The sequence below is a fragment of the Leuresthes tenuis genome, unplaced genomic scaffold (assembly GCF_036924035.1).
Source record: "Leuresthes tenuis unplaced genomic scaffold, fLeuTen1.0.hap1 SCAF_11, whole genome shotgun sequence".
Classification (NCBI taxonomy): domain Eukaryota; kingdom Metazoa; phylum Chordata; class Actinopteri; order Atheriniformes; family Atherinopsidae; genus Leuresthes; species Leuresthes tenuis.
In genome coordinates, this window is record NW_027325365.1 from 15,381,281 (window position 1) to 15,406,544 (window position 25,264).

The following is a 25,264-nucleotide window of genomic DNA, read 5'->3' on the forward strand; positions in this document are numbered from 1 at the left end:
AAAAGCCCAGGCACTATCCTGATGGTATTGGGCCAGCATTATCAGTACTATTAACCTGATAGTTTCTGCCTGTATTTCATTCCTCCCATCTGTACTATCTGTACCCATCTGACATGTCGAAAAAAACCTCTCGTATAAAAGGCCAATTTCACTGAAATCAGTAGCATGTACAGCACTCTAAGAGTCTCCTTCCAACTGTGTTCAGGATTGATATAATGCAGAAATATGCTTAAAAAAAAACAAAAAAACAGCCAAAAGTCAAGGATTTACCATATTTATAGATCACAAAATAGAAAACAGTAGTGACATCCTAACGTACAACACATCCTCACTAGGGTACTTTAAATGTTGAGTATATTAAATCCCTGCACAGCAGAGATGAAGACCAACATGAGGAGAAAAACAATATGTAGAGAGGTATGAGAAAACAGAGAGGGCAGACATAAACTTCGTTTATGGCTAAAAACTCAGCCTTTACATCAATGACATTTCAAGTAAGGAATTTAGAGATTCAGGCCCAATGCCAGTTCTGCCCCTTGTCTACATCCTTTTGCATTTTCATTCTTGCAGGTAAGCTCGTCGCCGCTTTTCTTTTGGAAATCAAGAGGTGGTCATCTAGCCATCCAAATGAACCACTTCTTCTGATCTCTAAAATAAAAATGGCACCTTAACCCTGCACACTGCAGGGGTAGAACCAAGGGTGGGAACTGAGATTAGGCCTGAGTCTATTTCCTCCCAAATTATGTCTAAACACAGACTTTGTTTGAAGGCACTTCAGACCCAACCACTTCAAAAATGACAGCCTGGACATATATTATATATAGGTTTAAACAACAACTTTTCCTTCAATAGTTTTAGTGTTAAGCACAATTAGAATACAGCTCATCAAGCAAACGTCAGAATCTTAATACTGAAGATTTGGCTGCAAAATGTCATGATACTCACCAACACGCATGAGAATTTGAGTGAAAGAGCGTTTGTATGGCAAACAGAAAAAAAAAAAAAGGTCAAACGGGCCGCATTAACAGCTGATGATGAGCACACAAGCAGCTTCGATCAGATGAAATGTTTATGAGAAACACAGCGAGGGATATTTATGCGTTTCCCAGGGTAGCGTTATAAAGTAGAACCTCGTTAGATCCATTGCATGTACATTTGGCTCAAAAACTAAAAGAATGCAAGCTCTCACAAACACACACACACACACCCAGCACAGATATCATAAACGCCTGGCGTCACGTCCACGCTCCCACGGTCAGTAACTCACCAATATTGCAATTAAGTTAACAGTGTTGTACAATCATTAGCATTCCTCAGCAGAAAATAGTATTATCATTGTCATCATGAGAGATTCTTTTTTCTCCGACTAAACGTCCTCCGGTGGCACGGTCTCTGTTTCAGTCTCTGAGTGTTGGTCTAGCTGAGCGGTCAGGAAAGGGTTAAAGAAGAAGTCGAAACCAAACTGGAGGGCATTCTGAGCTGTGCGCCTCCAGTCATGTTCGATTTTGTACTGCCTCCGACTGGGAACGCGAGTGTCCCCGCATGACAGGCAGTGAATGGCTTTCATTTCAAACACGGGCCATTTGGAGCCCAAACGCCCCTCCAGGATGGTGCTGAACCCCACCAAACTACCGGTGTTTAAGTGTAGGAGCACAGACTTGAACTCATTACTCGCACGCAAAACTATGTCCTTCGTCGCGTCTTCGTCCTCTACGATCGTCCCATTCTTGGTCTTCCGCTCCAGCGGCATGCCGAGTGTGACCTCGAACTTGTACCGGTCAAACCGTTTGACGTGGCACTCGTGCTTGGCCAGTTTTTTAAGTTTACAGAGTGGCTCTTCGGATGGAGGAGCTGGAGCAGGCAGTGGCGGGGGCTCAGCGGTGGCATTTTTCCCATCATCACACTTCGGATAGGGTTCACCATACAGACACCGCATCCAATTCCCCACGAACACGGGCAACAGGTTAATAACCGACTGTGGCCCATTCTCTATGTCTGTCACACGGACATATTTGAAGCGTCCTGTCCAGGTGACACGGTGTCCTTCGAGATGAGAGCAGAGAATCTGTGTTTGGGCCATGTTGGACTCTTTCCAGGCCAGAGGGCCACAGATGTTGCTGTATTCAGGCCATGTCAGGGTTGAGTTATACACCTTCATGCCTTCAGATCTGTACACGTACATCCAGCAGAAGAGCACCACCGCACTGAGCCACACGAGGATGAGCTTCACAATGCTACTGCGTGACAGAGAGCGAAAAACCACGATGGGGTTGAGGCTGAAACGCGTCCATAGCCTCAGCACTATTGGAACAAAGCAAACAGTCAGTGTGACCACCATCTTGGTCACCTCCAAGGTGAGAAACCACTGAACTAACTGGATGATGAGCATTGCAGCCATACCCAGTGAGAGTATAGGAAGGGCAAACAGGAAGAGGAAGTAGCCCACGCAGGTCCGGATGAGACCTATGACTGAAGCATTGTTAAGGAACACCAAACAGAGCTCACACCAGGTGAAGCAAACCAGGTAGGGCACCAGGCACAGGTAGGTGCCCTTAAAGCCTCTTAGCTGGGCCATACGGAAGAGGAGATAGAAAAGATGTCCATACAGCAGGCACGGCACCCCCAGGTTAAATGCTACAACATCTCCTAGAGGCACCGTGATGAACGTCATCCCTAAGACCCTGAGGAACCAGACGGAGTCTGGCAGGAGGTGAGCGAGGGAGCATGCTCCGGAGAGAACCTCTGTGAGGAGGGCTCTGCGAGCGAAGAGCTGAGCGGAGGCGTGGAGGCTGAGAAAGGCAGTGACGGTGAAGAAGACAGCGACGGCGGACAGTTCAGAGCAGGGGATCCAGGACTTATCAGCAACAGGGAAAGAGAAAACTACAAAGACCACCGAGAGCAGGAAGTACCTGGAAAAACAGAGACTGAGTGTACTACACGTCATTTTGATTTTCGGTTTTCTTGCCTTTTCTGATACACCGACACATTTCTGACAGTTTCAAACTTCCTTTGTTTTAACTCTAGGACAAATTCCATAAAAGTGTTTACTAGGATCAAATGTGCAAAACAAGCACAAACCGTAACTTAGAATTTTCAAGCAATATGCTTGCAAAGCATGAACATGTTTCAGGAGATGAACTCACAGGTAAGGTTCCAAGTGTGTCCATCCAAAGTTGGTCTCAGCCTGCTCCAGATCAATGCCAGGTTCAAAGTGAGAAAGCAGGTCTGTGAGAGCCCGGAAATTTTCCCATGCCTTTGAATTCTGTAGAGAAAGTGCTCGTTTTGTCAGTAACTTTTCAGAGTTTCAGAGGTTTGAAAGGGCCACAGTCGGTAATGCAGCTCACCACTGACCTGGAATACGCGCAGTGTGCAGATCACCATGGAGAAGAAGGAGAGGTAGAAGACCAGTAGAGGGATGAGGAAGATGAAGAACTCGATGGTGAGGTTGGAGATGATAAAGAAGAAGATTAGTGCGTTGACGTGGTGCGTTGGGATCAGGGCGCTGAGCCACTGCATGCCAGCCCGCGATGCCCAGTCGATGAGATGCTCTTTTATCTCCAGCAGGGTGTAGAGAGGAAACTTGAGCAGCTGTGGGAAGCACAAGAAATAAGATTAACTGGATGTTAATATTAACTGAAAATAAAAGGACAACAGTGGAGATCTTTTGAATCGGACAATCACTGGGATGATGGGCCTTATTCATCAAACATAACAGACAAAAACTGAAAGGTTTTCTTCCCATTTCCACAAAGTGCTGACTGAAAGGGACTTGAAGGCTTTCGCTATAATTTTGTCAGATCTTTTGCAACCCGATTGTTGCTTTCCACAAAGCTCTGACCTTGTATAGGTTATAAAGCTGTGCCAGCAATCTTTGCTTGTAAAGACAGACTCAGACTGAAGATTTTCAGAAACGTTTCATCGGTATTATAACTATGATAAAAGCACATGCGCCGTCGAGCTTCACTAACTGCTTTTTCTTTTTGGTTTGGGGTAACTCAATGTTCAGGAAAAATGCTCAGAAGTAAGTCAACAAAAATGTGTAAGGAGACAATAATTACAGAATCGAGATGCTCGTACATGTGGGAAAGACAGTTACAAGACCACCCCTCAACAAAGCCCCCCGAGAACAAAGAGTGAAAACAGAAACGGACTAAATATCTGAATGCTCGTTTTCACTTTTTCATATATACAAGAAAAAGCAGAGAAATATAAGGACAGGAGTTGAACGGGACAGCAGAGCGGTGCAGGTTTCCCACCTTTTGATGCAGCGGCAGTTCATCTGGATTCTTCACGACCACGTCGTCATCGTCATCGTCGTCATTGCCTGCTGCAGCAGCCATGGCTGGAGACGGTGCATTTCCCTGCGCATACTTCTTTGTCATCTCAACAAAATCGTCAAGACCCACATGGGAACTGGCTGCAAAGCAGTGCAGAGGAAACTTTAATCCCATTGTAGCTTTGTTTTCATAAGTCTGACTGCGTATCAGTAACAGGGGAAGGAAATAGCCTGTATAGTAGCCATGTTTCAGACACGTACCCTCACTGGTGACCATAGTCTCCAGGACTCGCCTTTGTTTCTTAGCAGAGCTGTTGAGTGGACCGGGAAAGACAGGTTTGCCTGCAGAAAGATGATAGGTAGTGTTCAAATATTTTGATAAAATCATTCTGATATGTGACCGAAATGGACTTTTCTCTCTTGTACCTGGTTCTGCATGGACGTGTTCAACATTTTCTAACAATTCAGAAACCGCCACCGATTTCTTCCTCTCTGGGTTGAGCTTCCAGTACATGAGCAGAGCTGCCTTCCTGACTCCTCTTTCATAACGCGTCTCTGTACACAACTTCTTCACCTCCTCAAAGTTCTCCAAAGTGATGCCTGAAGAACAGAAGAAGACAAAGGTGCACAGTCAGTAGCTGACAGTGCTCAAAGTTCAATTTCTATCATCACGCCGGTGATGCTTTTAGATTGAGGATGGCGGTGGGAACTTCTGCTACCTTTCCTGGAAGCTAAGCACTGCTGCAGCAGTCTGACAGCGTCCTTACGGCCCTGTTTGGCAGCCTGGATCAGCCAAGTGACAGCCGTACAGTTGTTCAGTTCTTCGTCACTTTCTTCTGCCAGAGCCAGGAAGTAACGACCCATCTGAACACACACATACACTCTTAAACTTGCAAGACAAGCAATACTGTGACTTATTGACCTGTCCTTCCTATAAATACCACTCTAAAACAACATTTATCATTACTTGGCCGATCTGCTCTGTCCTCACCATATGGATAACAAAGACGACACTATTTGCAATATGTTCATGCCACTGACCTTCGTTTGTGCTTTTGCATCACCTGACTTTGCTTTCTCCATCAAATCCTCTAAGGTGACCTGCTCCTCTGGCTCCTCTGAAACAGGAAAACCTTCATTAAAACAGATTTTATAGGTTGTGCTGACATGCATCCTGAGATCCTTTCTAATTTACTCAGAGACGGCAACAAAGCAGCTGTGAGCTCCAGATCTGCTCTGTCAGCCCTAAGTGTCACCTTTTACACGGTTGTTTCCTGAAGGCTCGGAGTCAGATCATGTATATTTATCCTTGACAAAGCTCAATCATATTCCAGAAATCAAAATCAGGTCGAAACAACATAGAATAGATGTTGGATTGTCAAAAAGATAGGACAGAAAATCAGTAATCTGTATTCAAACGTTGCTGTTTTAACTTTTCATTCAATGACATCTTTAATTCATTTGCATGGTGAACACCTTTGTGCAGTATTCTTCTCTTTTCTAAACGTAAAAGGGAGACACCATAGCTTTGAGATTAGGTTTAACTTATAGTCACGGTAGGCTCAGGTGACCCTGAAACATCACTTTAGTTTTGCTATTATAGGCCTGGGTTGCAGGGAGACCTCTCCAGATGCACCTCACTCTACTCACTTTATTTTCTATTCTCCATCTCCAAACATGCCGGGGATTGGGTCAAACTGAAGATGCAACGAAATCTGATGGCTTTCTCAGTTATCCTATTCTTATGAATTGGCATTATATGAATGCAAATATGATGAATTGGTCTGATTTGGATTGTAATTAATTGAACTGGCTTTAACTAGACTTAGATTGAACTTGTTTATCCTCTGAAGTGCCATGGGATGACACAATATTGCAAAATGACGCTATAAAAATAAACTGAACTGAATTATCTTCCCAAGAAGGATGATTCTTAAACTTTAACTCACCAGTGCCCCTAATATACCCTATCATGCACGTGTTGTCCAGATGAATACAAATGGAGGCAAGTTCAGTGCAGAAGTCAGTGAAAACTGATCCCTAAGCTCCTTCCAGAAACAGCTTTGGCCTTGATAAGACAAACTCTTTTTAATCACCCACCCTTTTCAGCTAATGACTCCTGCTTCTCTCAAATCCCAATTCTCCAGAAGAGCTGGAGCTGATACAGAAAATGTATTTACTTGCAGGAAAGTACAAGTGAGTTGTTGTCATTTGTTGTGTTCAACATGAATGAGGTGGAAATGCTATTCCAGCAGTGTATCTGCAAGCCATTCTGGCGAGTGAGGTGGCAGTCTGAAGCTAAAGAAAATTCTACTGATATCCAGTGACTTACATCAGATGCCTGCCAGTGCTCCTGGTACGTCACTCATACTTTAACCCTGACCACTAAAATAACTTTTTATTCTGCACGGTCAACAGCAGCTGCTGGCTTCTCTAATATAACACCCAGACTTACTGTAATCAATATATTCCCCGTTTTTAAAAAAAAATTATCTCTGTTACAAAAATCTATTCAATCATCATTATTATTTGTTTGGACCCATGGTGGAGTGAGTGTATTTCTTGCAGGACTAGTATAGCAGTATTGGAAGCTGGGATCCAAATTAAACGACAGAGGTGTCAGATTTCAGACTTTCCAGCAATCATTTATATTTACTTAACAAGGTCAAGTCTACATGCTGCATTCAGTCAGCAATGAGTGAGACAGGCTGCTTTACATTTTGTGGTAAGTGTCAACAGTTGTCATGGAGACACTGCAGTGCGCACAGCAGCCAGGGAGTGTTGGCTGCACTGATTGTTGATTGACAGCAAAATGAAACTGTGTAGCAAAGCTTTTGTGTTAGGTCAAAGGTCTGAGTTTGATTCTCACCTGGTTCGGGTGTGGCAGGCGTGGGAGGTAGTTGTGGAGACGCAGAAGCTGCTGCCGCAGCTGAGGGTCCAGTCAGGAGACTCCCTGTGGAGGCTGCATTGAGCTGAGACCTGCCCAGCTGGCGAAGCGGTGAGGAAGTTGGCTTGGAGAGGGAGGAAGAGCGGGAATGAAGACTTGGAGAAGTCTGGGGGGAGGCACTGGAGGAGGAAGATGAGGGAGTGGCTGGAGGTGTGGGCAGCATTGTGAGTTTAGGTTTATGCGAGTCTGGAGTTGATGTGGTAGCAGATGAGCTGAGGGAAGAAGGGCCTGGCCTCATGGTAGTGGGAGAGGAAGGGCTGAGTTTAGAGGTGAATGCATTTCCAGTAGGGGAAGGTTCCATGGCTGAAAACACATGAAATAAAGCAAGAGATGATGTTTCAGGGTTTAATAACTTTCAAAGTGATTTGATTAAGATAGTTTAGACTTATAGTAGTGTGTGAACAGCAACAGCAAGCAGTACACCTTAGGGGGAAACAGCTGACGGAGAGTGACATAAGTAGACAACACCTGTTGCAAAGATCACTTTCACTTGTCATTCGACCTTAAATCCAGTCACTCAACTGTTACTAGCTCACAAAACTGCAGTATGTGCATAAAATGTATTTGTAATGACATATAACTTTCATGTTGATGATTGAGGGTGTCGATTGTGTCTTACCCTATGTTGCAAACACCAAAGTGACGGAAATAAATCATGTGTTACAGCCAGGTTATAACAAACAGTAACCTATGTTTAGTACGTGTACTGCTTTTTGATTCGGGCAATAAATCCATGTAAAACATTTAGCTTTGCTTCTGAAGAAAAAAAAAATAAAGCGGTACCAAACCCGTCATGTGCTCTGCTGTCTATTTTAGACTACATCAAGAGAGCCTTGGGCACCCCGACAGAGGGTGACATCCATTAAGCGCTCAGACTGGGAACAAGAAGTGTCCTGTTGCTTTTAAGAAAACCCCCTGTTGGAGCTGGCACTTCACCGACAGTGGACGTGCAAATAATCTAATGTAACGCAATATATACGACACTGACATTCATGAGACTGATAGTTAAGGCAGGTAGCTTTAGCGGCGAAACAGTGGCTAATGCTAACAACAATATCTGTTGTCCACTCACCTTCACCGTCAACACCACTGTTTGAATTCCTCTGAATGAAACGGCTATCGAGTATATGTCAGATTCTTCGTCATTCACCTTCCCGAGTCATTCTTCCCTTTGCATTGGGTGAAATCCGCCAGTCCTGTCCTCTGTTCTCTAAATGGTCAAACTCCAAACACTCACAACACGCAATCAGCTGCTCCGATTGCTTTCCCCGCCTTCTTTCCATTCTGCGCGCTCTAATTGGACAAATATAATGACTCATATGTTAAAGCGTGATTTCATTGGTTACAGAGGCAGGAAGTTCAAAATAAGTCTTTAAGTCCAGAGTAATCAAGCGTCGAAAAACTTTTTGCAGATAAGTTTTGTTGTCTAAAACAGATTATTTTTAATGCTCACAAATAAGACGTTGGTAATTATAGTATGTAGCTTCTTTCGTCTGCTTTGTCTTTTAAAACTAATCACTCAATTTGTTGTTCTGCTTAAAACAAAGTAATAGCTGTTTTATACCAGGAGATGGCAGTACATAACACGACGTTGATGTTTGCGAATGTGGATTTATTTATTTATCTTTTCATTTTAAGCAAAAAGTATACTAATAGTTATGAAAAAAAGTATTTTTGATACAGTTTATTTGACAGTCTACTCAAATTGATTATGTGCTTTTCCGTTTTCTAAAACAGTAAACTAGTTATGACTGCGCACTAAGTCCTTATTATGCATTAGAATTATATTGATAAACATCATAAAAAATTATAAAGAACTTGTGGGTGAGATTTGGTGGGAAAGGAGCCATGACATTTTGTGGGAATTTGCAAGAACTGGCACAGAGTGACAAGTTATATTATAAGGTGCTTATACCAAACAACAATTGGATTCAGTATTTATCCAGCAACAATGTCTAATCACATGATCCAAACTCCACAGTGTAATCTGCATGGCAGACAAGAAAATAGTTATTAATTCAGTAATGCAACAAATAAAACCATGCCACGATTGACATAATATGAAAGATAAGACTTTATTCTGTAGATTAAGACCAAATTAGGATTTGTTATAATTCATAGAAATGTAGACTCCTTTCAATAACATTCACAGAAAACTGTCACCAGCTGGAAAACAGAGAGGAAAACATTAAAGTTCAGAAGAGGGGCATGTGGGAAAACAGGAAGGAGAACTGACAATTAAAGGACATTAAAGACATCAGGACTCAGGGGAAGGACTGAGATTAAGGTTCAAGCCTGGGAACAAGCGTAAAATACATTGTGAGGGTAAAAAAAAAGAAAAAGAAAAAGGAAATGAGGTCCCTAATTGCCTAACTGCAGTCGCACTGAGGCAGTTATGCAAATGCCTCTCGATTAGTAGATTAATACAATCCAGTTCAGAGGATAAGCAGCAGCACCCTCTTTCTGGTTTTGGTCTTTCACATGCACACCTTCAATCTATATTAGGCAATCAGTCTTTTGAATGGGCTTAGGCTCACATGCACGGTCCATCTCACCTAAATTAGTCAAAGCAGCTCAAGACAGATATTTCTTATAATGAGCTTGTTATGAGTTCAAATCTTTTGATTATGCAAATCCCTTTTGTGTGTGTGTGTGTTTATTTGGGGGGGGGGGGGGGGGGGGGGGTGCACTGCCTGTGCTTGAGACGGTTGTGGTCAACACTTAGAGCTATAATCAAGTAGTCATTACCCATTGAAAATGGGAACAATCTGGTGTTGTTCCATCAGTTTTCTTGTCTTCTCACTCCATCATAGTTTCTATCTGTAATGATTTCGAACTGCAGCTCGAATTGTACGATACAAAAAAATACAGACTGTTTGTCTGAAAGGCATACAACCCACTCTTTGTCTCATCTCTGTGTCTATCCAACAGGTTCTCTATATATATGACGCAGGCTCCACCCACGGACTCAGCCAGCAATTCCATTGCCAGGAGGATAGACCTGAGGAGGAGGAGGAGATGAGGTATGGTCAGTAACCATAGCGACCGGCAGGGTTATGTGAAAACGGACAGAGACTGCAGTGAAGATGAGTTTTTCCAACACTGAATCAGCTGACCTTTGAAGATTCTCTCTGTGGGGAAATAAACTGTAATACTGGATGGACTGCATCAAGTCACTTTGGTCAAATTTCAAGACATTGGATTTTTTTTTCCAACACAAGAGCTCTTTTATTTGATGCCATTGATGCATCAGCCAACAATATCTTTCAATATACTTTACACTGAAGACTAAAGGGAGTAATCCCATTCTTTAATAAGTGTCAATTTATTGGAAAAGCTAAAAATGTTAGAACATTTGTTTTTAAATAAGTTCATATCTGAATTCCTTCAGTGCTCTCTTGAAGTTCCTACACTTTCTTTAAATGGGAAAAACTCAACTCCTACATGTACGTTGATCTTCTTCTACAGCACCCAACCCCTGTTCGCTTGTTTGATCTGCAGCTATTTTAGGCCCAGAGTGAAAAAGGCAGAGAAAAACAAAGCATTAAAACAAAGAGAAAAGGAATACTTTTTTAAGAGCAACCGTGGTTACAAGTGTTTTATGACTGGGCTTACTGTACTTTGTGTTGAATTGTTCTGTGTTTTGCCTCAACAAGGGTAAGCCAAAATAAAAACTTTCACTGGAAAGTATATCACACTTACTTTAGTCATTAAAAAATGACTGTACATTTTTTTCCCACTGAAGCTAACCAGCACCGTAACTCCCCTTACTGTCTTCATTAAGTCACACATCTTTCACTGAGGCTACATAAAGATCTTCTTTTATGATTCTGGGTGTAGGGATATAATAATAACCTGTATCTGTGAAATTCTTGGTCTGTTTGATGGAACATTTTGCAGCAGCTTTGCAAGTAAACGCCTCGTAACTAAACCAACCAATACTTTTTAAGAGAAGTTTAACAGCTCAAAGAAACCTGAAGACCAGTGAAGTCATCAACTCATATTATGAATGAAGATCATTGGGCATGGACATGGAACATCAGGCTCAGAAGTTTTAGTGACTAACAGTGATGACTCATGCCCGGGAAGCCTAATTACATTCATATGAAAATGTTACATCACCATGAGCACTTGGGTTTACTTTGTGTAAAATAGGTCAGGTTGGTGAATGGCAGAAATGGACCAAGAGATGGATGCTGTTTCATTCAGTGCATTTGTGTGTGTGTGTGTGTGTCTCAGCTTAATCTTGTAAAGGTGGCAGGTGATTTATTCCTAATTTGATTTATTTGCCTCTTTTGAATATTAAGGGCCATTTCTAAAAGCTATAATGAGTTTAATCTGCATACAGTCATGAATATGTTAAGCTCATTGTGGACAGCTCTCTTCGATATGCTGAAAATAAGATGATTATGTTAAGCTAATAACATAATAACAGTGAGTCCTTACCTGCAGTGCTCGTCATAAGTGGACCAATGAGTGAGAAGAAATCTAGAAATGTTATGCTTGCTAAACTTTAGATCAGTGTCTTTCCCCTTAAACGTCCTTCAAATGAACACGTCACCAACATTGTTCCCTTAAACACCTTCTGTCCCTATTTTATTCAAAGGCGAGATATCACAAGGCTTTATCACAAGGTTACCATGAAGTGGCTTGGAAAAGTTTCCTTTATTGTGTTTCTGTGAACTGTACTCTTGCTGTTTTCACAGAGGGACCAAGATACAAAAACAGGCTGATAAAATACCAGGTTGCCTAAAACTGAGAGAGAAAAAAAATCCTCAGGCAGAACAATTCATAGCCACTCTGACATCCATTTGCTCCCTAAGTCAAGTCCTCACCAAAACAAAACAGGACCCATATTTCCCTCTCTGTCTGCAACCACACTGTTTTTCATGTTATCACTCCATCTGTGGGTCTGCTTCCTGGCCTCAGTATCAACTTGAGTGGAGTGCTGCTTAATTCTCAGAACTCACCCTCTTATCTCGCCACTTATAGAGGTACGCATATAAATAGCGACAAGGGGAAAGAGAAAATAATGTACACCACTGAAAGAAATTCCCCAGCCATGTGCTTTGCCTCTTGTGACCCATGCAGCCTCACAGCAATGGGCTGCATATGTTGCGGCTACAGAGAGGAGTGAGGATGTGTTTGTGGCTGCTCGTGAATGGCAGACTGGCAGGCGCAGCGTGGAGAGGCAGAGAAATGCAGCTGTGTGTAAGTAATGCATCCTCCTGGAAACTGGGTCACAATCACACCACTTTCATATTGTCAGATTATTTCACCTACTTTAATAATATGGCGAGTCATACTGTCCTAGATAAGACATATGCAGAGTTTAGAGGCCCATAATACCACATGTGAAGCTTTTACAGGTGAAAATACAAAAAGAGGACAAACTGCAGGAATGCCTTCTATTTTGTATGATAAGGATGATTGTCATAAAGCTTCTTTTCTCATTAGGAACAAAGTTGTCTTACACTGATGCAGAAACAGCTGTCCTATACAAAATCATCACTGTCATTAGCAATCTTACAATTAGTGTAAATGGCATATCAGGCCCAACACACAATAAAGTACACGAGTGGTGTAGCATACTGAAGATTACAGCTTTTTGTCGTACATTTTCTCTTTGAATAAAAAAAACATCAGCAACAAAAATCAAATTTTTGAACATGTACAAAAAGGAGAATTCTAACAAAAGACAAAAAAATTAGAAACTTGCAGATGAATGATAGACTTTACAAGACATTGGTGGAACTTTAGCCTTGTGAAACCATAATAATTCATGTTAACATAGATAAACCATTTCTCATATATATTGTTCATAGTGTCATCTTATTAGGCAGCTTTTTCTTCATACAAAGACATCATTCGGTTCCTCACTGTCTCTCTCTTCTGTCTTTAATGACTTATAAGCAACCTAAAATATATATAACAGATGTCCAACATCAAACAAGCATATCCACATGGTGGATTTTATATGTCATATTTATATTCAATGCATTGTATATTACTATATCAGAAAAGGAAACATGAAAAAAGTAAGAGGAGAATTTACTTTGAACAGGTATGAAGTGATCTGTTTGTGAATTTGTGAAGGTAAAATCTGGTCTATAGAGCATTAAATAGTCATTCAATTTATCCCAGTGTAAGACAGATTGTTCAAAATTATGACTGTGAGCTCACTTCTCGCAAAAAAACAACAACTAGGAAAAACACCTGAACAAATTAATGATATGACAAGCCCTCCAACTAAACTGTGATTATTATCATAATCAACCCTCCAAAGAGAACAGTTTGCTTTTTGAGGGAGAAAGAATTAGTAATTCAGGATTTAACAAAGGAACTTAGATGCTTTCAAGACATACCTCTCCACAATGTGGACTATTCCAACATTAATGGATGACATTGCCTTTAAATAGGAAAGCTTTAAGTGTAATTGCCAGTCTTCCTGGTTTTGGTAAACAGTGGTTTGAGGAGCAAATCCTGGCAATCAATTGAACGAGAAAACTATTTTACTTTGCTACTTGTGCATGTGTAAGTGTTGACAATGTTCAAACAAATACTTGACAGACATGAAATTGCTCCTATGAAGCATCAGATCCAATTAAATGTTAAAATCTTTTCACTTTAGTTCCAGAAAATACCGCAATGGTTTCACCGTGGCTACAATAAAAAGATTCTGGTTATTGACAATACAGTGGGGCAGTGTATATGGTGAGTGTTCAGACAGATGGGCCATCTGGAACATTTAATTGCTTTGTCAGCTGTTTTTACACACAACACCGTATAATTAAATAAAAACTGTAAACGTGCACTCATATATTCAATTAAGCTTATGGGGGTGAACCTCACAAAAGAAGTGCAGTATTCACATATGGGGCCTTTTTCCATTTTTTTTATTACAAAAAATATTAAATATTATTTAGACTATAAAGTTAAACATGCGTCAGTGTGGCAACTTTAAACTTGGGACTATACAGCTTTACAAAGGGTTCTCCTGGTATAACGTGTGTGCTCAGATACACCCTGACGTAAGTCTCTTCTCCCGCACTGGCTGCGTGTTCACGCATTTACCGCGCGCAGTGTCATCCTTGAACACGCAGTCAGGTGTCGCACTTCTATCACGCTGCTGGCGACGTACTCCCGGCTCTTTTTTCCCACGTTTACGTCGGCACGGTCGCAGACAGCTTTATTTATTATTTTTTTACTCCGGTGGGTTAAAATGTATAGGAACGAATGACGTAGCGCGAGCACTCTAGCGTCTATGTGTGTGTGGGCGTGGAGGAAAAATAACGTGCAGCGCGAGAGGGGAGGAGGAGGCTGGAGCTGGATGTGTGTAGCTCGAGGATAATGTTAACAGTGGCGGAAATAGAGCTCCAGTCGATGTATAAACTGTTAGAGAGCCCGTGCAACTGCAGAGGAATAAAGTTGTGAATGTTCGTGCGCATATAGCCGAGCTCCGCATCGTAAAAGTGCATTAAGTGAGTTATTTCAGTGCTCCACACCGAAGCCCACCCACCCTTCCTGGATGTGAGGCGACGTTTCAACATCATCAGGCCACTTGTGACCACCGGTTTGGATGACCATTTCAGGTGAGTTTGTGCGGTCTGTGAGGCTACACAACTTATTGAAATAATTACGGGCGGTTAGCTGCTGTGACACATGTCCTATATCTGTTTTTTTAGATGGTGGTGCAGTAAGGGGCACGCACCGGGGTTAATAATTTCTTGCTCGCTTGCTTGTTGGGAGTTTGGGCTTCCGACAGTAACTGCTGAGCGTTTGAAGGACCCGCTTAGCGATGTGAATAATGTGGCTGCATACTCAGCCCGTTTGACATCGCTGATCGAACCTGTCAGCTAGCTAAAGGGAAAGCATGGGGCGTGATGACAACGTCCCCCCCCCCCCCCGAGAGATAAACAGTTTTTAATGTCCGACTCCTTATCTGATTGCGATGGTTTCCTCCCTTGCCCTACCTGGTGATTTATTCTAAACTGCTCGGTGTAAATGTACGTAGTCGTGCCGTGAAGTGAAACATCAACCGTGAGTGTGAAGGCGAGGACACCAGCCCTCTGTGGCTGGAGGATGCTGCAGCAGTAGCAGCAGCAGCCGCTCGCGTGTCACCGCGGGGTGTGGTTGGCAGGGCGGACAAACAGGCTGTCAGCAGTGTAAACGCGCTCCCTCCAGCAGCACCCTACCCTTTAATCTCCCCTTTGACAGCCCATTAGAGGAATGGTCATATCATATCAAGCCATCATCTCCCAGTATATTCCTTTACCAGCCTCTTCCCCTGCTTGTGGTCTGCCTGTCAACTGTGCTTCCTGACAGGGACCCTGTCATAACAGCTCTGCCGCTGTATGAGGCTTCTCTGGAGGCTTGTAAATTTGCCCCAGTGGACTGCCAACATGTGTTGCACACTCAGTTATGTTCATCAAAGGCTATGGCGTGTACTGGGGGTGATTATATGTGCAACCAAGCTAAAGGCAGAGGGCTCTGAAAAAAAAAAGTCACACGAAGACAGGGTTACTGGCCATTTATGATTGTTTAACATTTTATTTTCAAGCTTATATCGACCTATCACAGACTGCTCATTTAGCTGCACATTCAGGGTCGCTAACAGACTTTTGTCTGCTCATCTCACCCAACCTTCCTCCTCCCTCTTCTCTCACGAACGTAATTTGTACGACTTACTCCTCATTCATAATCCCATCTCTATCTCCCCCGCCATATCCCTTCCTTCCTCAGCGCACTGGCCTGAGTGACAAGCTGCTACTAGAATAATCCAGCGGACTGTTACCCGCCAACTCTTGCATTGAAATATACAAGTTTATTATTATTACTGCACTGCAGGGTTGAGGCATTTATTGCTAATATACACTCAGAAGCACCCATGCATGCAAAAGAGCACACAAACAGACTTTGGATGTACTCTCCCAGACTCAGAACACACAATGCCTCCAGCAGTGACTGGAAAGAGTGACACATTAATAGGTACTCAGAGACTGAGCAATAAAACTTGCAAGTGTAAGAGAGACTTGTTGTTTATTTGTTTGGGTTGACTAGTCATCGGGGTCAGTTACTTGTGGTCATTCTGCAGGCATAGTAGTTTTTAGGTCATATGCTCCAGCGGTGTTGCTCTCGGCCGGGTTACTCAACCATCTCAGAGCCATCCCGACTTGTATCTTGAGCCTCTATATTGAATATGTGTGTGTGAGGACTCGGGAGGGATGTCTGGAGTGTGGCCAGACCTGTTCTAGTGCTCCACAATCTGCTGATGTGAGTGCAATGCAAAGGTATGTCTGTGTGTGGGAGTCTAGGGCAATGCAACAACCGTGCGGCACAAACATGTTCACACACACTCGCTGCTGATTGTCAGCCCAACCAGGAGCGAGAGGTCTTTGTTTGAGCTCACATTTGCTCATGTATTTATTGGGGCTTTTATGTCGCACTGACGCTTCGTTAATGTTTGACACGCAGTGAGGGTGTGTGCCTGCTCTGTCTGGCTTTAAAGTAATCCAGCTGTCAGTTTGTAATAAGCTTGTGACCGTTGTGAAAACATCCGCCTGTTCAACATGTGGAAGTATTTCCCCTTTGCTTTGCTTAAGTCAAGACTAAGACAGTAGAATACATTATTAGGTACATCACACGTTTATTATCACACGTTTATTATCACAGAAGGTCACGACCAGTTACTTCCTTTAAAACATCCTTTTTTTTCCAAGTTTGATTCACTGACTTTTTACACTTCGCTATAACCATCGAGTGTTTTTGATTCCTCATCGTCAGTATCTTGAATCAATTACATGTCCCTTTGTGTACTTAGTTTGTCGTATATCCTTCAAGTGGAGTTTTTTTTGCGCGAATGCCAGTACTTTTCGCCAAAAAATTATATATTTTTTTCCGGATGGTGTCAATAAAACATACATATAATGAATCGGGTCGCTTAGAAGCAGGAAATGAGTGGAACTGAGGCAGTTAATGTTGACAAGTTAAGTATTATGTTAAACATTTCTGCCTTCCCCTGTCTACAGCCCATCGTCTGCGGCACGTCAGAATGAATATTCCTTTTGAGTTTTGTGCAGTGGATTAAAGAAAAAAGCAAACGGATGCAGAGAAATGATCACGGGAATTTTCTCCCTCTTCTCTGATTTGAAGAAACAAGTAAATCAGGGACACGGAGATGACAATATTCAACAAATTAGTCTCTTTATGAAGAAATAGTAGCGAATGTGTTCCGTTGTTGTGCCACAAACTCACAGAAAGACAGAAGAGTTGGCTGCCCTGCGGTGAGTAGACGGCTTTGGTTTTTTTCTTCCCACCACAAGCGCTTCATGCTACACATGATCGGTCTCCAGCTGTGGGAAGTTTGTGACTTTAAGTCACAGTTTTAAGAATATCACACATCTGGCTACACACTTAAAACTTCAAAAATGGTTGTTGCTAGGAAATAAAACATTTTAACGTCCAACATTGACACTGAGATCTTCTAACAAAGTGATAAAACTGCCAAAAGCCATTAAGAGATCAGGAGGGGGAGGGAGGATTTCTTCATTCGGTTACAAAACTTCCTCTGTGTTTGTCACACCTTATTCCCCCTGATTTGGATCAATGTTACAACATCAGGTAATGGTGGCCAAGTACAAGCTCAAGCTTTGATTCCGGCCTGCATCAGCTTTTCATCTTATGCGGCAGAATTTCTTCATCACTTTGGCAGTCACTGAGATACATTGACTTTCATTCTCTTAACTTGTCGTTGAAGGTGCATTTAACTTGATCTGTTATTCACTTTATATACAACTTGTTGCAAAGACTGACTTGTTTGATTTCATGAGTCATAGCAGTTGTTTATTGATTGAGGAATGTGGGATTGTATCAGTTATTTATGGGTAACGGGGAGGGATGAGAAAGAATGAGCTGTCAGTAAAGTCTATTTAAAGGCTTTTTTTTTTAATTTGCACTCAGAGGTTTTCCAGCAGAATTAAAGCTTGACTAAATGTTTAGTTGAACTGGATGGAGTAATGTAAGGTCTCCAACCTGTGCTGGTTTTTGTTTGCTTCCGTGAACATTAAAAGTGCTCGTTAGCTTCACAGTGCCCCTATTAAATGCTCCAGTCTTCCATATAACATTCCTGGTTTTCAATGAACTATTACCTTTGAGATTTACCACCTGGTTGCCATCTTGGGAACACGTGGCTCCGCTAGGATTTGTGTGAACTGTGGTTGTTGCATGTCTTTGTGCCTGTACACACATTTTATACCACTGGCAGTATACCATTTATATCTGAATACTACTGTGGTTTAGCTTTGAGAGAAAAGTTACCGGAGACTCCTTTCTCTGAACCTACGACTGATAAAAATGATTGTGCAGATGATTGACATGTGTCAGAACGCTGAGGAAGAGCGCTGTGTCCAGACGTTAGGAGTACAAGCATCCATGCTTCCTTGCCTCTAGAAGAAAAACCCATGAAACCATCTGTCATGCCTCACAGCCACTTCAGCATTGGGTACCGTTCTTCCAGAACGACACAGGCAGCATAAACATGCTGAAAATGGCGGCAGCGTTTGCAAGTGTGCGCAAAATATTCAAACGTTGCCCTAACATGCTTACAAGTTTCTAGTCTGGCGTTCTATAAATAACAGCATGTTTGTTTCCAATGGGAATAAGTGATAAGAGCCATTGGTGCTCGTGTGAATCTGTGTCAGCTGTGTCTGTCCCTAGTTGTTCAGTTTAAGGCTCAGAGAACGAGTGCTTGTGTCAGAGTGAATGATTTCTCTCTTTGCCTCTGTCTTTCTGTCTCTGTGAGTGAGACCAGTAGCATCGGCGTGCCAGCAAACGGGGGTGGAGAGAGAGGGGGGGGGTTAGGGAATGTAAGAGGAGAGAAGGGGAGATGGTTGAGGTCTGCATTTTTTTTCTATTGCTGTTCTCCTGCTCCTTCCTCTTGCATGCCTCTCTTTCTCTCGGTCCATTTGTTCTGGTTCCCACATCGTCTGTGCTGTGCAAAAATGAAAGTAGAAGAAGCTTTGTTGCTCGTCAGCGTCTGCATCTGGCTCTCAGTCGACGTCTGCTTAAAGCTGGGACCGGATCACAGTGTCATGTGCGCATGCATGTGTTGTTCAGATGTACAGCCTCTATACAGTTTGTGAACAGTGCGTGTTTTGCATCCACTGTGATGTTTTTCCTTCCCATCATCCTTTGCTACGGGAAGATGAGAGAGTTTTTGAGCGCAAGGGTTTCCTTGGTAACAGTTTCTTCCATCTGTGTATGTTATATGGATATTTGGCAGAGCGTAGACAAAGATGGAAGAGTCTGTGGTCTTAATGCTTCAGCTCCCTAATCGCTGCATTATTTATTTAATAGTCAGCAGAAAGAGTGCAGGGTTACTGGGTTACAATTTGCTCCAAGAAGAGATTAGAGGAGTCCAGTTTCTGCTCAGTGAATGGGTTTCATGGGAACAACACATATGCAACAAAATATGCAATAGTAGTACTTGCCTCCAGCTGGAAAAAAGGAGTGGCGAGGATAAGTAGTCATTAATTAAAACCCTTCTGCATTTGCACTTATTTGTGTGACTCATTGACATATTTAAAACTAAGCCAAAGGCAAAAAAACGATTAAGTTTTTATTTATTCATATATTTTCTTACCAAAAAAATCAGATCTTGCAATTGTATCGTAATCGTGGATCTGGTGATGGGATCAAACGACATAAACATAGGCAGCTTTTGCATTATTTCACCCAGTCAGTAGTCGAAATCAGTTAGATTTCTGTTTGAAAGAGTAACTTATCAGATGATAAGAAGCGGGGACCTCATATTTAAACTGTGTTGGAAAGAACTGCATGTTAACATTTAAAAACAGTATTAATGGTAAATGGAAGAATTGAGCTGTTTGGAGAGTCGCAGCTACTATAGAATGATTGGGGTGATGAGTACAAATGCAAATAAGAGAAATATATATATATATATATATATTCCTTTTCACTGCAGTGTACTGTTACATGCATTTTAATGCTATACAAATGTTTTCAAGACAACAAATGTTGGAGCAGGGTTACTACAAGGTTGACAGACTGTCACTCCAGGCTAAAAGGTCAACGATCTGATTTAATGGGCGGGCAATTTGAATAATCAGACAGATGAGACAGGTTACCTTGTGTTGTGGCAACAAAAACTACTTCCATACTTCTTTGAATCAAACAACAAAAACCAAAACATTCTGCCTTTAACTTAACTGTTCCCTCTTGACATTGTCTTTCCTGTGATCCAATCAATGCTTAAAGGGCTCATTATGCAATCAGAATGAAAAGAGAGCAACAAGGGGAAATGAATGACGCGAAGATTTCTGACTCAGATGAGGGCTATTTTCCTGGGAGAATGTTGTCAGGGTTTTGGGGGAAACTTCCAGTCAAGTCACATAAGAGCGAAGATACCTCAGTTTATTCTGAACAGAGTATGGCATTTCTCAACAGAGGAATTTTTGTCCACAGAAGAGACAGACGAGTCTGGTGAGATTCTACAGACAAGGACTGAAACTCTGGTGGGCAGACTCCTCTTCATGCACAGTGGAGCTGCTAAGTGCAGCCCAGGGAGTGGAATAAAATCATGACAAACGAGCCCTGTGTATATAAGAGGGTTAAAGTGAGAGAGGAGATCGCAAATTCTAGTCCGAAAATAATCTGTTAGGGCTGGACCTAGAGTGTTGTACAGATTAGTTTTGTGTAACCTAGTTTATAAGACTGAATCACCCTTTTCCCATCTTCGCCCTCTGTTTGTCTGCCTCTTTCAAACAGAAAGTCCCAAGAAACTCTAGCGACGATGTAGATGATGTAGACGGGATGATGATGCCAGGCCTTGCAGGGAGGAGGAGCAGCGACTGATTCTCCCCTCCATCCTGCGCTCCATGACCGTCCTGACAGGACGCCTACAGTGCTATGTCATCGACCACACCCTCGTCGGCGCAGCCCCCTAAAAAGGGAAGGAGGCCGGAGAAATCGGAAGTGATGGCTGATTCAGCGCAGGCCACCAACGAGGAACTACGGAGCAAACTCATGGACGTTCAAATCGAGCTGCAGCAGGAGCGTGGCAAGGTGAGAGGGAGGAAGAGGAAGAGGAGGAACCAGAGGGGGTGCAAAACTGATAACGCCGACTGCACTTGTCAAATAGTTGGACAAGGAGAGGAGAAGGGGACAATTTTAGAGAATCATCTAGATAGTATAACGAATTACATTAAATTCAGGCACACTTTTGAAATTTTAAAAGGTCTACACACACAATGCCTCTTTATCATGTCTAGGTTCAACAAACCACTTGACACGTGTTTCTTAGTCATTTATTAACTCATACACATGCACATACTATCTTATACATGTGCTCTATATGCAGTATGCAGCACTTTTTCTCTGTTGTCAAACACCAGGGAACATAATGTGGACGTATCAAACCATCAATTATCCGGTCGAGCCAAGTGGTTGGATCTATACGCAGCTCTGAAATAGTGGCTGCTCACAGTTTTAGCGTACTCCTCTGTAAATACAGCGATATGGGAGGTGTGTAGGGATGCTCCTGACTTAAACCTGTCTGGGTCAACCAGCACAAAAACCTTTTAGACCCTCTCTAGTTTTCAATAGCGTGTTAGTTATGTTTCAGACTCTTCTCAAAATGGTTTCAGTTCATTTCAGTTCATCAGCCTCAGCGCACTTCTTCATAATAACAAATTCTAAACAAGTTTTTGTGGTGTTATTCATTTATTTTTGTTGAAAACGGAAGACGTTATAAAAACTGCGTACGGACGTTCACTCAACACCATGATTCTTCTCTGTCGTGTCCTCGTTCTAGCTCTGTAAGCTTCGTGAGCGTCTCCAGGAGCAGCGGCAGGCTCGGGAGCTTGAACAACACAAACACGCTGTGGCCATCACTGACCTACGTGCCAAACTTCATGAAGAAAAGGTGCGTGAGATAGCAGCTGTCCGTGAGGCCTTGGCACGGCAGCATGAAGCGGAGTTGGCCCGGACCATCAAGATCCGGGACGCAGAGGTGCAGAGACTCCAGGGTCTTGTGAACGCACTGAGAGATGGAGCAGCCGACAAACTCAAAAATGCTCTTCTTGGAGAGGCTCGGGAGGAGGCCAGGAGAGCCTTTGATGGGGAGAGACTAAAGCTACAGCAGGAAGTAGGTTTAACAGTGTATATGATTGACAGAAAGCCTAATGTCGCAGGTATAATATAAGCTCACGTGACTGTGAACTGGTGGTTATTGGTTGGATGTTTTCTGAGGGGAACTGTGGGCTGCCTATGATAAAGACACTTTCTGATAGCAAAATATTATGTGAGTGTGTTTGTGTGTGGCCAGATTCATGCTGGACTGTATACACCTTTGTAAATTTGCTGCTGAAAAACAGGAAGCAGGGTGGAAAAGCCTGTTGCCAAGCTATTGTTTCACTGTAGCCTCCCTGGACAAACAGGGCATCTACCATTACAACCGTTTAATGCGATGATAAGTGTTGATAATATGTGCGTCCTTGTTTTTTTTTAGTTTTATTTGAAGTGTATTGATATTATTGCGTGTTTGTGTATGGGGGGATTGCTTTAGATTCAGGAGCAGAAAATGGGGCGAAAGCAGGCCGAGGAAGCACTGGCAAATGCTCTTCAAGCTGATAAAGCCAAAGCAGCTGATCTCCGCACAGCCTACCAACAGCACCAGGATGAGGTGCATCGCATTAAGCGAGACTGTGAGAAAGACATCCGCCGACTGGTAAGACGTCACGAAGCTGGGATGACTTATACTACAGACACTACACATCTTCCATCAAGTAATGAATTCATTAATTGGTTAAAATGGGAAAAAGTTTCATCCATCATAGCTTTACATGCTTTGTTCTCAGAGGGTTGCAGGAGGCTGGAGCTTATCCGATCTTACAATTAATGAGAGATGGGGTGCACACTGGTCAGATCACCTGTCCATATTATTTAGTGATTTGTATAAACACAGACAGCACTCTTTCAGGCCTAAAAGTTCTCTCACTTTCAAATATATATATATTTTTCATTGTTGGACTGCGTAGCTTGGAAGCTGATGGAGAAAATAAGTTGATAGGGAGTTATAAATGTAATTACTCCTGACATGTCCTGTTATGTTCAGTGAGCTCAAATGAGTTAAAAGCAGAAAATGTGGAAAGGTTCCCAGCAATGAAAACACATGTCTTACACTGTTCCGTGAACCGTATATTATGATTCCTGTGGTAGATTAGATTTGTCGAACACAGCGGCTGTTATTTTTACAGTCCATATCGGTCCTGACCACATTTGAATATCACCAAGAGTCCTTGCGCAGCGACATCTGTTTTCCAGCTTCTGAAGTTTCCCGCTTATCCCGCTGATGTTACGTGAAGGTATGAGGTTAATTGCTGCAGTGTCTGTTCTGAGTTTACCTTCACCGCTTGGTGCTTATCAGCAAAAATAAAAGCCTCCATACCTTCTTCAATTACTCATTAAGCCCGTTACAGCAGTGGTGCAGTGACAGGCATCATTGTTCGTAAAGGAATGTTGGAGCGAGGAAACGAAAAGAATAAAGTGTGGCTGACAGATGAAGAGCAGGCGACACAGGAAATGCCGGTGTTAAAGCACAAAAAAGCAGAGGGAAGTAGAAGTGGTGACAACGTATGAAGGAGTTTAGAGCAAGAATAACGCTTTTGAAATGAATCACAGCTGAAGCACAATGTTTGGATCTAAATCTCATTCTCCTGGTCATCGGAGCACAGAGAACCTCTAAGAATTAAAGTTAAAAGTTTGGGTTATTTTTGACATTCAAATGTGCCACAGGAATGGTACAAACAACTGTAGGAACTCAGAAATATCTGAAATCTGTATCATCATTTGATAAAAACCTTCCTGTTTCATTCCCTCACTCAGTATTCTCTGTTCCTGTTCACCGCTCTTGCAGATGGATGAGTTGAAGGCAAAGGACAGAGTGGTGTGTGCTCTGGAGAGAGAGCTTGGGGTGCAGGCTGGATATGCCCAGAAGCTTCAGCTGCAGAAGGAGGCCTTAGATGAGCAGCTGGGTCAGGTACGAGAGGCTGAGAGACACAACCACGGCAGTCCTAAGAGAGAAGTGGCGCCTGGGCTGGGGGAAAACTCTGACCTGCTGAACAACCAGGTACAGACAGACACACATTTATATTTGTGTATCAGTGCATTTGTACACATTTGAAACACATATATACAAAAGGGCAAATTACAGACATGAAATGTGTGCAATATTGTTGTTATCGACGATTTAAAAAGCCGATATTTTTACATACTTTATTTGTTCTGTCCATGTTCAAGCAAATAATTTAAACTGCCAAGTGTATACAGTAAGAATTACTACAGTAAGAAGTACTGTAACACCTACAAAACAAACTACTGGTGCAGTGTGGTTGGCCAGTTCTCTGATATCAGGTGTCAGAGAGAAATAGTGGAGTTGATGGATTTTGGACATCTTCCAAAGTTTTAAACGTTTAGTATAAATAACAGTGCACTTGCATGCTTTTCTTTATTTTGGTGCTCTTGATAGATTCCACCCAACCCCATGAAATTAGTAGTTAGTTAGTAAGGGATACCTTAATCTGTTGAGTCCACAGGTTCTTTAACTAATGACATAGCTTGAACCCCCTTCATATTTAAAAGATGTTTACTGTGTGTCTCCCACAAGCAAATCCACACTTTGAAATGGCAATTAATTTTTTCATCCCAATACCTTCTCTTTCCATCTCCATTACCTGCCTGCCTGCCTGCCTGCATGTTATCCTTTTTCAGTTTTTGCTTTGTTCCTCTTCTCCTTTGCCCCCTGCTCAACAGGACGCGGAGGAGCGAGACCAGAGGAGGTTCCAGCTGAAAATCGCAGAGCTCCACTCAGTCATTAGGAAACTGGAGGACAGAAACGCACTGCTGGCAGATGAGAGGAACGAACTGGTGAGGAACACGCGTGCAGATTTTTACGTGTATCGTACATAGACTTGCAATATGTAGCTACACAGGTTGTTACTCTAAATAGTACAAAACATTCACAT

General features: G+C 42.5%; 2 protein-coding genes across 2 annotated transcripts in view; one reads left to right on the forward strand and one right to left on the reverse strand.

Annotated features, from left to right (window-relative positions):
• Nucleotides 1–258: 258 nt before the first annotated feature.
• On the reverse strand, nt 259–8,462 carry wfs1b (Wolfram syndrome 1b (wolframin)). Its single transcript, XM_072395670.1, has 10 exons — nt 8,296–8,462; nt 7,146–7,526; nt 5,318–5,394; nt 4,996–5,140; nt 4,703–4,876; nt 4,538–4,618; nt 4,257–4,417; nt 3,352–3,588; nt 3,144–3,262; nt 259–2,909 (listed from the first exon to the last, which is right to left on the reverse strand). Exons 2-10 carry the CDS (start codon nt 7,522–7,524, stop codon nt 1,367–1,369), a joined length of 2,916 nt encoding a protein of 971 aa, XP_072251771.1. The 5' UTR covers nt 7,525–7,526; nt 8,296–8,462; the 3' UTR covers nt 259–1,366.
• A 5,865-nt stretch (nt 8,463–14,327) lies between these two features.
• The window catches only part of jakmip1 (janus kinase and microtubule interacting protein 1), a 31,561-nt gene continuing 20,624 nt past the window's right edge, over nt 14,328–25,264 (forward strand). The window contains exons 1-6 of the mRNA XM_072395673.1: nt 14,328–14,815; nt 21,009–21,305; nt 22,054–22,386; nt 22,807–22,968; nt 24,157–24,369; nt 25,053–25,166. Coding sequence (XP_072251774.1) covers nt 21,150–21,305; nt 22,054–22,386; nt 22,807–22,968; nt 24,157–24,369; nt 25,053–25,166 — 978 coding nt within the window. The 5' untranslated portion in view covers nt 14,328–14,815; nt 21,009–21,149. The remainder of the gene's footprint in view (nt 14,816–21,008; nt 21,306–22,053; nt 22,387–22,806; nt 22,969–24,156; nt 24,370–25,052; nt 25,167–25,264) is intronic.